We start from the raw sequence: 16,445 nt of genomic DNA, 5'->3' as shown, positions 1-16,445 counted from the left end.
TCAGGAGGATTTCTGTCAGGAGACAAAGTTTGTTTGAGCAGCAGAAATGATAAAAACTCATTGTCATGAATATTCTGTCCTGACCTGACTCTCTGAGACTCTGCTACTGGTTTTACTCTGCTCCTGCTCTCAGTCTCCACTCTCACTGTGTCTTTCTGTCTCTTTCTCTCACTCAGTCTCTGATTCTACATTTCATCAATGAGGTTTTGTTGCTTGTTGTAATCTTTCATTTTTTCAGTACTTTATTCAGTAATAAAGTCATCAACTGTTCATCACATCAGCTGTTTTCCTGTATGTTCTTGTAAAACAATCAATCTTTCTGTCTTAATATTTCCATTAGATCCAGAGAGACTGAACTCAGCTGAGTGTCAGATTGTGAAATAGCTTAGAAATGACTTAAGAAAGAAAGTCTGACTTTTAGAAGAGTCCAGAAAGTTTCATGAATCTGAGTAAATGTGTAAAGTCTGAGACCAATGTGCTGCATCAGAATCATGAAGCAGGATTATCATCATAGCTTCTGTATCAGCAGTGTGGAGTCAACATTTAACTCAAGCTTTGTATTTTGTTGTGAACACAAACTTGTTAAAACATATAAAGTGTTGAGGTCCATTGAAAAGTAAAGTGTAACTGAATTAAATAAAAACCAAATGAATTTCAAGTTAAAGTTGAATAACTTGAAAAATCAGCTGTGAAGAAAACATGGAAGTGAATCTTCCTTTTCAAAGCCAAACAAAAAAGTGTTCATGTGTTGTAACCTGCTTCATTTAACTATGTTTCAGTTCATCTACAAGTGATGTAGTTTGCTCACACTTTAAATATATTGTTTAATACCCTGTTAAACACAGTGATCATTATACTGTAGCTTACTATACTATTAATTTTTTTCAATTCAATTCAATTTTTTTATTTAGAGTCAGTCAGCTGTAGCTGTCCTCATGCTGTTTCCCCCTCAGCACTGAGACAGGTGTCCTAAAACTGATAAGAATTCTATGAGAGAATTAATTCGAGGCCAATTACACCAAATCATTTTCATTTTCTGACCCAGCTTGTTTTTTCAGTGCAGTGATGTGAAATGTTTATCAATAAACACAGATCCTTTATCCATGAATATCATATGATTATGAAATGACAGATAAGAAAATGATTCTGCTAAAGACAGAAAGAATTTAGTTTATCAATTCATATATGAGAAAAATGATTCCACCCTCCCAATGATTTCTAATTTTGTTAACATAGAGGAAGAACTTGAGTTTCAACTAGATTTTCCTCCCTGAAAAACTCACCTCATAGTTCGTCCATGCAAGCAGCTTATTATGACCATGGTTACATTTTATTGATCGGTGACCTGTTGCTGTAAATGTAATCATCAAAGGAGCAACAGAGAAAGTCGGGTGATGCTGTGTAAAGAGGAACAAAATCTGCATATGGAGGAGGTCATGACGGATGGATGGTCAACAACACACAGGACCTTCATGTGGGAGACTGCTGCTCGTTTTATGTATTAAAACCAACAGTCATCATTGTTTCTTTGGTTCATGTGTCTTTATTATTGTAACCATGGTGACGGAGGTTCAAGTTTTTGTGCCTAAACTAAACCAAACAGAGACCACTACATAAGCAAGTTTATATTTTAACTGTGACTGTGAAGGCTCTGTACACCTGCTGCTGTAGGGAAACTATTTCATGAGACATTCCTGGGTCGCCTCAGAGGGGGTTTGTTATTATTGGTTTTAACAAATTTATCTCTGTTTGGTAAAATGTGGATTCCAAACACTGTAAAACATTTAATGGACATCAGAAATTAGAGAATGCAGCCATAAAGCCTGCTTTAAAGTCTGGTCTGATTAGTAAATGAAAGAAGGAAAAATGAGAATTTTTGGGATGTATAACAAGAAGTCATCAGCATAGAGACTGATTTATTGATGGCGTGAACGAAAATATAACACATTATTTGTATGTTAAAGTCTTTGTATATGGATATATATTCACATTTGTGTGTGTGTGTGTGTGTGTCCTCAGTGAAGTGTATCAGTCTCTGCAGTAGTTTCCAGCTGCAGCAGTCACTTCAGTTTCTGTTCAGTCTGACTGAGGGAGGTTTTTGTATGATGCTTTTTCACTGTGTGAGCACCCACTGACTGTTGATATAGTGTTGACTCTGACAGTAGTAAACTGCTGCATCTTCAGCCTGGACTCCACTGATGGTCAGAGTGAAGTCAGAGTTTGATCCACTGCCTGTAAAACGAGCTGGAATCCCTGATACTCGAGTGGAAGAATCATAAATAATCAATTTAGGTTTGTCTCCATGTCTCTGTTGGTACCAGGCTAAATAGTGGTTGTTGTTCCAAACAAAGACATCCTGACTGGTTCTACAGCTGATGGTGACGGAGCCTCCCAGAGCAGAGCTCACTGCTTCAGGCTGAGTCACTGTGACCTGGCCTCTGGACTCTGAAGACACAGAGACACAAACATAAAGCAGCGTCAGCGTTTAGTCGGCTTCATGTCAGAGGGACAGATGTTGATAGAGGAGTTTGATTCTCTGGACTTTACCTGTGAAGCAGCAGCAGAGGACAGTCCAGATGAGGATGGAGATCAAAGTCATGTTTTGGATCAGGAGGATTTCTGTGGCTTGTGTTGTCATGAAGGACAGCTGTCAGTCATCCAGTCTTCAAGTCTCAGGACTATAAACTCTCCCAGAGCACTGGAGCATGGTGCTGCTGATGCAAAGTGGCTCTATGGAAATGCTCTGACTGACTCCAACAGAATTCAATATGATGAAGCTTCTGATTAATTGAAAAATATATAAAAATATGTTTTATGAACATTTCAGTGTAACTTTTGATGTGAACTTATGCATCTGGAAATTTTCTTTTTATATTTCATTTATTGAATTATTATTTAGATTATTTTATCTCATCAAATCTTTATTTTTTCATTGTGAAATTGAAAAAAGTTGTAATAGAAAAATATTAATTCTGGGATTTTTGGCTCTTGGGCTCATTTCTTATATCTGATGCCAAAATCTAAAATTGATTTAGTTGATGTTTGTTTCACAGTCACAGAGCCGTGTCTCTCTACACTGAAAGGTTTTTGTACGACGGCTCAATGACTTTGTATCACTGTGGTACACGTTCGGTGGAGGAACCAGACTGGATATTGGAAGTAAGTCAAATGTTTGTAAATTGTTTTATCTCAGAGGCTTTTTCTCTTTTTATTTCCTTTATAATCAACGTGTCAGGAAAATTCCTCACTTTTACATGTTGATGATTAATTGTTGAACAAAAAATTTGCACCAGTTTGTTTTAGTAGCAGAAATGATAAAAACTCATTGTGATGAATATTAAACATGAAGCCAGAGGATGAATCGTTTGTCTCCAATTTAATGGTGAAGCTGCATCTGGAGGGTTTGTAGGTTTAGTTCAGTCTGACAAAGTCACAGAGCCGTGTCTCTCTACACTGAGAGGTTTCTGTACGACGGCTCAATGACTTTGTATCACTGTGGTGGACTTTTGGTGGAGGAACCAGACTGGATGTTGGAAGTAAGTTTCTGCAAAAATACTAAATACAATATTGTAAAGTCATGTATTAAATTCAGATGTTGAATGTTACAGCAGATGAAATGATCTGGTTTGATTTCAAACACTTTTAGTATTGATGTTTTTATTTGTCCTCCTTCATCACGGAGCTGAACTCAGAGCAGCTTTACTAAACTTTGCTTTACACATGCCTGTCATATTGAAATTTATGTTGAACTGTAGAAAAGATCAAACTTCAGTCTGTTTGAAATATGTTTTCTAAGATTCATTTTTCATTTTAAATAATTCATCTTTTAAAAGCTAAACTTTTGAAAATATGAATTAAGATTCACTTTGTTTAAATCTAATTGAACAGAATGGAAACAAAGATGTGGAATTGAAGATGTTAGAAAATCTGTAATCTCTTCATTGTGATATATATTGTTTCCAATGCTGTTTGAAATCATTTATAAAGTTCATCAGACGATGATTGACGATGATCCACATGAAGAACATTTGATTGTTGTCAGATTATTTGATGTATTTGTTTATGTTTCTGCTGAAATGTACAGTTTAGATTTTGGATCGTTTTCAGAAAAGGTTTGAAATTTTGGACCAAATGTGCTTCTTCTATTTCCAGTGTAGTTTGATATATTTCAGCTCAAACTGTGTGATGATTCTCTCTGTGCTGATTTGCATGAGAGGCTTCTTAAAGGGAAGTGAAACCATGTGTGAGTGAGTGACTGGTGGAGCAGAAAAACCATCTGGCAGAAACTCCTTAAAGGACAAAATCTACTCTCACACAGTAAAGGTGTTTGATTGACAGCTGTGCTCGGTCCCTGTCCTCTAATCTGATTGCTGTCTCCTAGGTGATGTCCGTCCCACCCTGACGGTGCTTCCCCCCTCCAGCGAGGAGCTGCAGCAGGGGAAGTCCACGCTCATGTGCCTGGCCAACAAGGGCTTCCCCTCAGGCTGGAGTCTGGCCTGGAAGGTGGACGGCAGCAGCAGCAGCTTGGATCAGAGCAGGAGCCCCGGGGTGCTGGGGAAGGACGGCACCTACAGCTGGAGCAGCACCCTGAGGCTCACTGCAGACCAGTGGATGAAGGCGGGCTCTGTGACCTGTGAGGCCACCCAGGGCTCCCAGACTCCGGTCTCAGAGACACTGACGACAGACCAGTGTTCCCAGTCCTGACCTGACTCTCTGAGACTCTGCTACTGCTCTCAGTCTCCACTCTCACTGTGTCTTTCTGTCTCTTTCTCTCACTCAGTTTCTGATTCTATGTTTCATCAATGAGGTTTTGTTGCTTGTTGTAATCTTTCATTTTTTCAGTACAATAAAGTCCTGTTCATCACATCAGTTGTTTTCCTGTATGTTCTTGTAAAACAATCAATCTTTCTGTCTTAATATTTCCATTAGATCCAGAGAGATTGAACTCAGCTGAGTGTCAGATTGTGAAATAGCTTAGAAATGACTTAAGAAAGAAAGTCTGACTTTTAGAAGAGTCCAGAAAGTGTCATGAATCTGAGTAAATGTGTAAAGTCTGAGACCAATGTGCTGCATCAGAATCATGAAGCAGGATTTCATCAGCTTTTTATATCATCATAGCTTCTGTATCAGCAGTGTGGAGTCAACATTTAACTCAAGCTTTGTGTTTTGTTGTGAACACAAACTTGTTAAAACACGTAAAGAGTTGAGGTCCATTGAAAAGTAAAGTGTAACTGAATTAAATAAAAACCAAATGAATTTCAAGTTAAAGTTGAATAACTTGAAAAATCAGCTGTGAAGAAAACATGGAAGTGAATCTTTCTTTTCAAAGCCAAACAAAAAAGTGTTCATGTGTTGTTACCTGCTTCATTTAACTATGTTTCAGTTCATCTACAAATGATGTAGTTTGCTCACACTTTAAATATATTGTTTAATACCCTGTTAAACACAGTGATCATTATACTGTAGCTCACTATACTATAAACAGTATTTACTGACAGTGATCTGTTGTGTGGACTTCACTGTCAGTCAGTCGTCTAAACTGTGTCTGTGTCTGTGCAGCTGTTGATTCAGATCAGTTCCTCTGCAGCTGAGGGAGGTTTTTGTACGACGTTGTATCACTGTGTGAACGGGAGGCTGTTATCCTGCTGACAGTAATAAACTCCTGAATCTTCAGTCTGGACTCTACTGATGGTCAGAGTGAAGTCAGTTCCAGACTGACTGCCACTGAAACGATCTGAAACTCCAGACTGACGGGATTCAGCATTATAAATCAGGAGTTTAGGAGCTTCTCCAGGTTTCTGAAGGTACCACTGCAAATCATAACTAACACCTGAACTGGCTTTACATCTGATAGAGACAGTCTGACCTGGAACAACAGACTGAGATTCAGGAGACTGAGTCAGGATGATATCTCCTGATGAACCTGGAAAACATGAAAAAGAGGAGAAGGGTTATTGAGACAAATCCAGTTTGGAGAAAGACGATCAACATCCAAACACAAGAGGATCATTTCTTTAAGATGGACAATAGATGAAAGAAGGTCAGTGCTGCTTGTTTCATGATTGTGTTTTCAGCAGAGAGTCTCACCCTGAACAAGGAGCCCCAGGGTGGCCAGCAGTAGAGTCAGAGACATCATCATTGTGCTGTCGGCGTGTCAGTGGCTCTGAAAGGCCTGGACACACACTGATCAACACTGGCCTCTTAACGGCTGGGAGCAGAGAGGCAGGACACATATGCAAACACACAGAGTCAGTCAGCTGTAGCTGTCCTCAACATTCCATGCTGTTTCTGTCAATAATGAAAAATAATGTTCATTTCTAAAGAAGACCCAGGAGTAATTGGAATATATTCTGGTGTTTGACATGTTCCATGTTGTGCTATATCTCATGTTTATAATGTTAGCATCAGTTACAGTCCGTTGAACCACAGTATTTTTACGTGCTCTTGTGTCTTGTGCTTAATATGATCCTCACGTCAGTGGTGCTCATAGCAGAAGCAGTAGCCGGAGGCCTCCAGCAGGGGGAGCGTTGAGCTGTCGAGCTCTGTAAAGGGGCACATCGCTTCCTCGTCTCAGTCTCCGTTCTACTTTCATATAAATATTCCCTTTTCGGGTATGAGTGTCCTCATACCAACAATGTATATCGATGAATGTGTTAGATCAAAGTGTGTTCCTGCCCGGGAAAGCGTTTGTGACCGACTGTGTTTGTATATTGTCGAGTAATGAGGTAAAGTGTGTAAGGACGATGAAGCTATTCACCGTAAGTTCATGTCATGTCATCATCTGCCACTTATCTTGGTCGAGGCCCAGGTCGCCCAGTCCACAATGCACCGAAGTCGGCACCTCCCACATGGGAGGTGGTGCCGTCCGGAGTGGGGAAGTGGAGGTGGAGCTCACCCTTGGAAATGTTAACGCTGTGTAGTAACCATGTGGAAACGTGCTGTGTGTTGAATCATTTAGCCTGTTTTATTTATTTTACAATGATATACTGGAGTATCTGTACCACTGAGTGAGTATGTTTGAGTTGATTGGAGATGAAAGCTGTGCAATGATTAGCACTGTCACCTCACAGCAAGAAGGTTCCAAGTTCGAACCCCGGTCTCGGCTCTTCCATGTGGAGTTTGCGTGTTCTCTCTGTGTCTACGTGGCACTCTCCGGGTACTCTAGTTTCCTCCCCCTCTCTCTAAATCTCCTGTGTGGTTGTCTGTCTTTGTGTGTCAGCCCTACGATTGGCTGGCGACCAGTCCAGAGTGTACCCCGCCCCTCACCCATAGTCGGCTGGGATAGGCTCCAGCTCCCCGCGACCCTCACGAGTTAAGCGGTACAGAAGCTGTGATGGACAAAATCATTTGATCAGTATTTTGTTAATGATCTTGTTTTGATACATGACTCTGTCTGTGTGTGTGTGTGTGTGTGTGTGTGTCCTCAGTGAAGTGTATCAGTCTCTGCAGTAGCTTCCAGCTGCAGCAGTCACTTCAGTTTCTGTTCAGTCTGACTGAGGGAGGTTTTTGTACGATGCTTTTTCACTGTGTGAGCACAAGTTTGCCACTAAGCCAGTGTTCACTCTGACAGTAGTAAACTGCTGCATCTTCAGCCTGGACTCCACTGATGGTCAGAGTGAAGTCAGAGTTTGATCCACTGCCTCTAAAACGAGCTGGAATCCCTGATGCTCTATTGGAAGCAGCGTAAATGAGCAGTTTAGGTTTGTCTCCATCTCTCTGTTGGTACCAGGCTAAATACTGGTAGTTGCTCCAAACATAAACGTTCTGACTGGTTCTACAGCTGATGGTGACGGAGCCTCCCAGAGCAGAGCTCACTGCTCCAGGCTGAGTCACTGTGACCTGTCCTCTGGACTCTGAGGACATAGAGACACAAACATAAAGCAGCATCAGCGTTTAGTCGGCTTCATGTCAGAGGGACGGATGTTGATAGAGGAGTTTGATTCTCTGGACTTTACCTGTGAAGCAGCAGCAGAGGACAGTCCAGATGAGGACGGAGATCAAAGTCATGTTTTGGATCAGGAGGATTTCTGTGGCTTGTGTTGTCATGAAGGACAGCTGTCAGTCATCCAGTCTTCAAGTCTCAGGACTATAAACTCTCCCAGAGCACTGGAGCATGGTGCTGCTGATGCAAAGTGGCTCTATGGAAATGCTCTGACTGACTCCAGCAGAGACGTGTTCATTGTTACTGGCACAGTTTTGCATGAACAATAATTAATGTGAAGGGAAAAGAGGAAAAGTTCATGATATAAAGTTAAAAAGAAATTCAGGATTTAAAGGTTTTAGAGTTACATGCACTTTTTATGTCTCCACCTCGGTGATAGCATATTAAGGCCGATGGTATTATTTTTTCAGGTTGTCCGTCCTTCTGTCCGTATTGGATTCTTCCATGCGCAATATCTCACAAACTCTTTGAGGTCTGTCTGCCAAACTTCGCAGAAATTTTGACTGTGACTGAAGGCAGATCCCAAAGGAGTTTGGAGGTCAGAGGTCAAAGGACAAGGTCATTATGACCATATTTATGTTTTCCTTGGAAAAGCGATATCTTAAGAACCCTTTTAGAAATTGTCTTCAAACTTTGCACAAATGTTTGACTGTTACTCAAGGATGCACTGATTTGACTTTGGAGGTCAGAGGTCAAAGCTCGACTGTGACCTTAATGCAAATGTGCCTGAGAATGTGTTATGGCAACATGGCGCCCACGTGAGCCGGCTCCACGGCTCCGGGTGGATGTGGCAAGGTTTCTGAGTGATGTTCTTCAGAATTTGCACATATTATCACTGCTTGTCATCACTTTCTGACACACCTTAAAATGACTGTTTGATGGTTAGGACTTGCTTTTAGGGTGAGTGTCAGAAATGGGTTCAGGATAGAGTTAGGGTAAGGGGCTAGGGAATGCATGTTGTCAACGAGTGTCCACAAAGTAATGTAAGACAAGAGTGTGTGTGTGTGTGTGTCCTCAGTGAAGTGTATCAGTCTCTGCAGTAGCTTCCAGCTGCAGCAGTCACTTCAGTTTCTGTTCAGTCTGACTGAGGGAGGTTTTTGTACGACACTTTTTCACTGTGTGAACAACCACTGACTGTTGATAACATGAAAACTCTGACAGTAGTAAACTGCTGCATCTTCAGCCTGGACTCCACTGATGGTCAGAGTGAAGTCAGAGTTTGATCCACTGCCTCTAAAACGAGCTGGAATCCCTGATGCTCTATTGGAAGCAGCGTAAATGAGCCGTTTAGGTTTGTCTCCATCTCTCTGTTGGTACCAGGCTAAAAGGTGGTTTGGGCTGCTATAATAAACGTCCTGACTGGTTCTACAGTTGATGGTGACGGTGCCTCCCAGAGCAGAGCTCACTGCTCCAGACTGAGTCACTGTGACCTGTCCTCTGGACTCTGAGGACACAGAGACACAAACATAAAGCAGCATCAGCGTTTAGTCGGCTTCATGTCAGAGGGACGGATGTTGATAGAGGAGTTTGATTCTCTGGACTTTACCTGTGAAGCAGCAGCAGAGGACAGTCCAGATGAGGACGGAGATCAAAGTCATGTTTTGGATCAGGAGGATTTCTGTGGCTTGTGTTGTCATGAAGGACAGCTGTCAGTCATCCAGTCTTCAAGTCTCAGGACTATAAACTCTCCCAGAGCACTGGAGCATGGTGCTGCTGATGCAAAGTGGCTCTATGGAAATGCTCTGACTGACTCCAGCAGAGATGTTTTTTTTTTTTACTGGCACAGTTTTGCATGAACAATAATTAATGTGAAGGGAAAAGTGAAAAAGTTTGTGGTATGAGGTTAAAAAAAAAATCAGGATTTAAAGGTTGTACAGTTTCATGCACTTTTTATGTCTCCACCTCGGTGACAGCCAAGTCTGATGGCATTATCCTTTCAGGCTGTCTGTCTGCTGGAGTAAAGTTTAGGTCATTGCCCTCTGTAAAACTGGCACATGTCAACGGACATAATAAAGATGGAATAACTTCTTTATATTTGGTAACAGCATTATTAGACAAATATCTACTGTAGTTCATTTTTTCCCAGATGCTGTGCAGTTCATTATTGTAAATTCAAATGTTATTAAAGAATGATGGGATAAAACAGGGTTCTGAGGGAATACTGTCAAATATTCAGCTTCGATGCCATAAATTGAGTCTGATTCTGAATTGAATAATAAAGTCACCCTCTATAATTGTTTTATCCGTACAAACCCTTCCAACCCCTCCCCTCAGGCAGGCGGCTGAGGAGCATCCGGAGCAGGACCACCAGGCTCAGGAACAGCTTCTTCCCTGAAGCTGTAAGACTGCTGAACTCTAGCCCTGCCCCGTAGACCCCCCCCCCACCACCACCACCACCACACACTGACAGCCTTGCACTACAACACTGTCCCTTTAATACAATACCTGGCCATTATAGGGCAACATGTTCCTATAGTGTAATACACGGACTCCTCCTTGCACTACCACTACCTCCTACCCTACTTACCTTACCTTACCTTATCTATTTTTATCTTATTTGTTAGTTGTTAAATTTCCCTGTGTTTATATATCTGCTCTGTTTATTGTATTTATCTAATGTTTATATTTATTTCTTCTATTCTAATGCCCTTATGTTCATATTTCGCTCTTGTTGATGGCTTAAAACTGGGACCTGAGTACCAATTTCGTTCCATAACATGCAAATGTCCTGGTATGACAATAAAGTTCCTTGATCCTTGATCCAAAGCACTAAATCAGATAAAACTTAAACTATAAACAGTGTTTCCTGACAGTGATCTGTTGTGTGGACTTCACTGTCAGTCATTCGTCTAAAATGTGTCTGTGTTTGTGCAGCTGTTGATTCAGATCAGTTCCTCTGCAGCTGAGGGAGGTTTTTGTACGACATTGTATCACTGTGTGAACGGGCGGCTGTTATCCTGCTGACAATAATAAACTCCTGCATCTTTAGCCTGGACTCTGCTGATGGTCAGAGTGAAGTCAGTCTGATGTGCTGTTGCACTAAATCGATTGGAAACTCCAGACTGACGATTTGTAGTATCATAAATCAAGAGTATTGGAGCTTCCCCAGGTTTCTGAAGGTACCAGTTGATGTCATCACCTATAGATCTACTGGCTTTACATTTGATAGAGACAGTCTGGCCTGGAACAACAGACTGAGATTCAGGAGACTGAGACACAGTGATATCTCCTGATGAACCTGGAAAACATGAAAAAGAGGAGAAGGGTTATTGAGACAAATCCAGCTTGGAGAAAGACGATCAACATCCAACCACAAGAGGATCATTTCTTTAAGATGGACAATAGATGGAAGAAGGTCAGTGCTGCTTGTTTCATGACTGTGTTTTCAGCAGAGAGTCTCACCCTGAACAAGGAGCCCCAGGGTGGCCAGCAGTAGAGTCAGAGACATCATCATTGTGCTGCTGGCGTGTCAGTGGCTCTGAAAGGCCTGGACACACACTGATCAACACTGGCCTCTTAACGGCTGGGAGCAGAGAGGCAGGACACATATGCAAACACACAGAGTCAGTCAGCTGTAGCTGTCCTCAACATTTCATGCTGTTTCCCCCTCAGCACTGAGATAGTTGACACTTTAAATTCTCTGTGTCATAAAGGCCTATGAATGGTAAAGATGTACGACAGAAAACTTCATCTGTTTTCCACCAAGCAGCTGGAGAGGCTGATGTGAATTCTGTGAAGGAAGAAATTTGAGGCTTTTTACACACAATCATTTTCATTGTTTTACCGAGGTTGTTTCTTCAGTCAGTGCAGAATGTGAAGTGACTGATGTGAAAAACCCAAATCCACCAAATGTTGATCAATAAATTCAGATGTTTTTTCATTAGAATCTAATGAGCTCACAGTGAAAAGATCTACTCTGATGGTGAAATGAGGCTGTAATAACAAATAATGAAGAAGAAACTGATTCTATCTATGATCCAGTGTGAAGCTGAGGTCAAAGGTCATGACCAAGTCTTTTCTCAGTAACTGTCCCAGGTTGAACTTGATTTTTCTTCTTTTTTGATCTTGTTTGATTTGTTGGTGAATCAGATCAGAACATGAGATTATAATTGGATATGAATGATGGAGAGAAACTGTGACGGAGAAAATCATTTGATTTCAACCATGATCAGTTTCTTGTTAATGATCTTGTTTTGATACGTGTGTGTGTGTGTGTGTGTGTCCTCAGTGAAGTGTATCAGTCTCTGCAGTAGCTTCCAGCTGCAGCAGTCACTTCAGTTTCTGTTCAGTCTGACTGAGGGAGGTTTTTGTACGACGCTTTTTCACTGTGTGAACACATTCTGACTGTTGATATAGTGATAACTCTGACAGTAGTAAACTGCTGCATCTTCAGCCTGGACTCCACTGATGGTCAGAGTGAAGTCAGAGTTTGATCCACTGCCTGTAAAACGAGCTGGAATCCCTGATACTCGAGTGGAAGCAGAGTAAATAAGCCGTTTAGGTTTGTCTCCATCTCTCTGTTGGTACCAGGCTAAAAGGTGGTTTGGGCTGCTATAATAAACGTTCTGACTGGTTCTGCAGCTGATGGTGACGGAGCCACCCAGAGCAGAGCTCACTGCTCCAGGCTGAGTCACTGTCACCTGTCCTCTGGACTCTGAGGACACAGAGACACAAACATAAAGCAGCGTCAGCGTTTAGTCGGCTTCATGTCAGAGGGACGAATGTTGATAGAGGAGTTTGATTCTCTGGACTTTACCTGTGAAGCAGCAGCAGAGGACAGTCCAGATGAGGACGGAGATCAAAGTCATGTTTTGGATCAGGAGGATTTCTGTGGCTTGTGTTGTCATGAAGGACAGCTGTCAGTCATCCAGTCTTCAAGTCTCAGGACTATAAACTCTCCCAGAGCACTGGAGCATGGTGCTGCTGATGCAAAGTGGCTCTATGGAAATGCTCTGACTGACTCCAACAGATATCAATATGATGAAGCTTCTGATTAATGGAAAAATATCTAAAAAATATGTTTTATGAACATTTCAGTGTAACTTTTGATGTGAACTTATGCATCTGGAAATTTTCTTTTTATATTTCATTTACTGAATTATTATTTAGATTATTTTATCTCATCAAACCTTTATTTTTTCAGTGTAAAACTGAAAAAAGTTGTAATAGAAAAATATTAATTCTGGGATTTTTGGCTCTTGGGCTCATTTCTTATATCTGATACCAAAATCTAAAATTGATTTAGTTGATGTTTGTTTCACAGTCACAGAGCCGTGTCTCTCTACACTGAGAGGTTTTTGTACGACGGCTCAATGACTTTGTATCACTGTGGTACACGTTCGGTGGAGGAACCAGGCTGGATGTTGGAAGTAAGTCAAATGTTTGTAAATTGTTTTATCTCAGAGGCTTTTTCTCTTTTTATTTCCTTTATAATCAACGTGTCAGGAAAATTCCTCACTTTTACATGTTGATGAATAATTGTTGAACAAAAAATTTGCACCAGGAGACAAAGTTTGTTTTAGCAGCAGAAATGATAAAAACTCATTGTGATGAATATTAAACATGAAGCCAGAGGATGAATCATTATTCACCAATTTAATGGTGAAGCTGCATCTGGAGGGTTTGTAGGTTTAGTTCAGTCTGACAAAGTCACAGAGCCGTGTCTCTCTACACTGAGAGGTTTCTGTACGACGGCTCAATGACTTTGTATCACTGTGGAACACGTTCGGTGGAGGAACCAGACTGGATGTTGGAAGTAAGTTTCTGCAAAAATACTAAGTACAATATTGTAATGTCATGTATTAAATTCAGATGTTGAATGTTACAGCAGATGAAATGATCTGGTTTGATTTCAAACACTTTTAGTATTGATTTTATTTGTCCTACTTCATCACGGAGCTGAACTCAGAGCAGCTTTACTAAACTTTGCTTTACACATTCCTGTCATATTGAAATTTATGTTGAACTGTAGAAAAGATCAAACTTCAGTCTGTTTGAAATATGTTTTCTAAGATTCATTTTTCATTTTAAATAATTCATCTTTTTAAAGCTAAACTTTTGAAAATATGAATTAAGATTCACTTTGTTTAAATCTAATTGAACAGAGTGAAAACAAAGATGTGGAATTGAAGATGTTAGAAAATCTGTAATCTCTTCATTGTGATATATATTATTTCCAATGCTGTTTGAAATCATTTAAAAAGTTCATCAGACGATGATTGACGATGATCCACATGAAGAACATTTGATTGTTGTCAGATTATTTGATGTATTTGTTTCTTCTGAAATGTACAGTTTAGATTTTGGATCGTTTTCAGAAAAGATTTGAAATTTTGGACCAAATGTGCTTCTTCTATTTCCAGTGTAGTTTGATATATTTCAGCTCAAACTGTGTGATGATTCTCTCTGTGCTGATTTGCATGAGAGGCTTCTTAAAGGGAAGTGAAACCATGTGTGAGTGAGTGACTGGTGGAGCAGAAAAACCATCTGGCAGAAACTCCTTAAAGGACAAAATCTACTCTCACACATTAAAGGTGTTGGATTGACAGCTGTGCTCGGTCCCTGTCCTCTAATCTGATTGCTGTCTCCTAGGTGATGTCCGTCCCACCCTGACGGTGCTGCCCCCCTCCCATGAGGAGCTGCAGCAGGGGAAGGCCACGCTCATGTGCCTGGCCAACAAGGGCTTCCCCTCAGGCTGGAGTCTGGCCTGGAAGGTGGACGGCAGCAGCAGCAGCTTGGATCAGAGCAGGAGCCCCGGGGTGCTGGGGAAGGACGGCACCTACAGCTGGAGCAGCACCCTGAGGCTCACTGCAGACCAGTGGACGAAGGCGGGCTCTGTGACCTGTGAGGCCACCCAGGGCTCCCAGACTCCGGTCTCAGAGACACTGAGGACAGACCAGTGTTCCCAGTCCTGACCTGACTCTCTGAGACTCTGCTACTGGTTTTACTCTGCTCCTGCTCTCACTCTGCTCTCTGTAACTCTCTCTCTCTCTCTCTCTCTCTCTCTCTGACTGTCTCTCAGATGTGTTTGCTAGTTTCTTGTAATGTTTGTAATTTCAGTATTTCCAGACAATAAATATCAATTCATCAAACACATTCTGCTTCATTCTGTTGTGTTTATAACACTAACCCATGATCAGGATTCTTTCTTAATCAGATGAAATACATTGTGATTGATCTCTCCCACCCATATGCTGACTGTTTGTGGGTTTTAAATGGATTTGTTCACATTTTAACAATTTTTAAAATCAATATTTAAAAGTGATTCTAAATTGATTGTACGTTAGTTGACTGATAAAAATCTTATGAATCTTTGTGGGATTTTCAGGATCAGAAATATAAAGTCAGATATCATCAGCATAAAGAGAGATCCAGTGACTCTGCACTCACTCTGCAGCTCCCTCTCTCTCTCTCCCTGTCTCTGTGTAACGTGGCTATCATATGTTTCAGCAGTGCTGTTTGCTTCTCGTAACACTGACATGTTCAGTGTTTCATGACAATAAAGACACTTTGACCACGTGAAAAAGACAAAGGGTTTGGTCTCTGGTCAAAGACTTGATGATGTGGGTTTGAGAGGGTGGAGGAGGAACAGCTGATTGGTTTGGAAGTTGACTTTCAGCAGATTGAAGGTCAAACATTAAAGGAAAGACAGACAACAACACACATCTCTGTTCAGCAGTAATGTTGACTAAACACTCATCATCATCACTGTAGTGGAATTGATGGGTTTGGTTCTTTTGTGTGTGTTTTGGTGCCGCCTGGTGGTGGCTGTTGGAATGCAGTTCAGCAGGGATGTGTCAAGGTCGGGAAGTGTTTTTCTTTTCGGAAGCGGTTCGGTGTGCATCGTCTGCAGGGTCCTGTCGCTAAGGTTCTCCGAGGCGGCTTCATCTGTAAGTTGGATGTGTATTGCAATTGTGTTGACACGGTTGTGTGTCCATTTCTGTGATTTAAGTACATTGTTTGGTTTGTTTGCCGCTTCATATATGTATATTACAGTGGCTAGTTGTGTTATTTATGGCAGATATATTTTCTTTATTTGCCAACGTATTAATCTATTTGTATTTTTTGTGCTCTTATTTGTAGTTTTACAAAGAAATTACATATTTTCGTCATTAAAATTCCTGCCAAGTTCAACACACGGCCTGTTCCTTGGAGGATGTTAGTGATGAAGATATTATGTTAAGATTGCTGTATTGCTGTAAAAACGTTGCCTGCAACAACCTTCAGTGAGGACAGCATAATCACACTGGACAGAATTAGAATAAATCAGTGACACAGAACATTGTGACTAAGTACACTCATGACTTCAGCTAAGATTCATTTGGATTGATGGTCATTTTGAAGTTTCCTTTTGAATTCTTCTCCAACATTTTCAGTGTTTGTGCTGTAATAAGATTCATATTGTATCAGTGATGATGATGATGATTTGTGTGTTTAGTAAAAGTTGAAATTTGTTGTTTACAAAAATTAATTTGATTTCAAAGAATAAAATAATAAAATGCTG

At 40.9% G+C, this 16,445-nt stretch overlaps 7 gene segments (V, D, J or C); 2 read left to right on the top strand and 5 right to left on the bottom strand.

Moving 5' to 3' along the window:
• Positions 1–1,785: 1,785 nt before the first annotated feature.
• On the bottom strand, positions 1,786–2,599 carry LOC121188720. The segment is given in 2 exon segments: positions 1,786–2,445; positions 2,548–2,599. Coding segments are annotated over 2 exon segments (384 nt in total).
• Positions 2,600–3,086: 487 nt separating this feature from the next.
• Positions 3,087–4,866, top strand: LOC121188730 (the record flags this gene model as incomplete). The annotated part of the segment is given in 2 exon segments: positions 3,087–3,159; positions 4,382–4,866. Coding segments are annotated over 2 exon segments (396 nt in total), but the record flags the coding sequence as incomplete, so codon positions are not given.
• LOC121188726 lies at positions 3,513–15,011 on the top strand. The segment is given in 2 exon segments: positions 3,513–3,536; positions 14,534–15,011. A coding segment is annotated over 1 exon segment (252 nt).
• LOC121188722 lies at positions 5,579–6,346 on the bottom strand. The segment is given in 2 exon segments: positions 5,579–5,923; positions 6,088–6,346. Coding segments are annotated over 2 exon segments (360 nt in total).
• LOC121188719 lies at positions 7,297–8,007 on the bottom strand. The segment is given in 2 exon segments: positions 7,297–7,853; positions 7,956–8,007. Coding segments are annotated over 2 exon segments (384 nt in total).
• On the bottom strand, positions 9,054–9,540 carry LOC121188718. The segment is given in 2 exon segments: positions 9,054–9,386; positions 9,489–9,540. Coding segments are annotated over 2 exon segments (384 nt in total).
• Positions 10,711–11,411, bottom strand: LOC121188724. The segment is given in 2 exon segments: positions 10,711–11,180; positions 11,345–11,411. Coding segments are annotated over 2 exon segments (360 nt in total).
• Positions 15,012–16,445: the final 1,434 nt, after the last annotated feature.

This window comes from Toxotes jaculatrix, chromosome 10, assembly GCF_017976425.1.
Source record: "Toxotes jaculatrix isolate fToxJac2 chromosome 10, fToxJac2.pri, whole genome shotgun sequence".
In the NCBI taxonomy this organism is placed as follows: Eukaryota; Metazoa; Chordata; class Actinopteri; family Toxotidae; genus Toxotes; species Toxotes jaculatrix.
The sequence above is the reverse complement of the archived record's forward strand: the minus strand, read 5'-3'. Positions and strand labels throughout refer to the sequence as shown.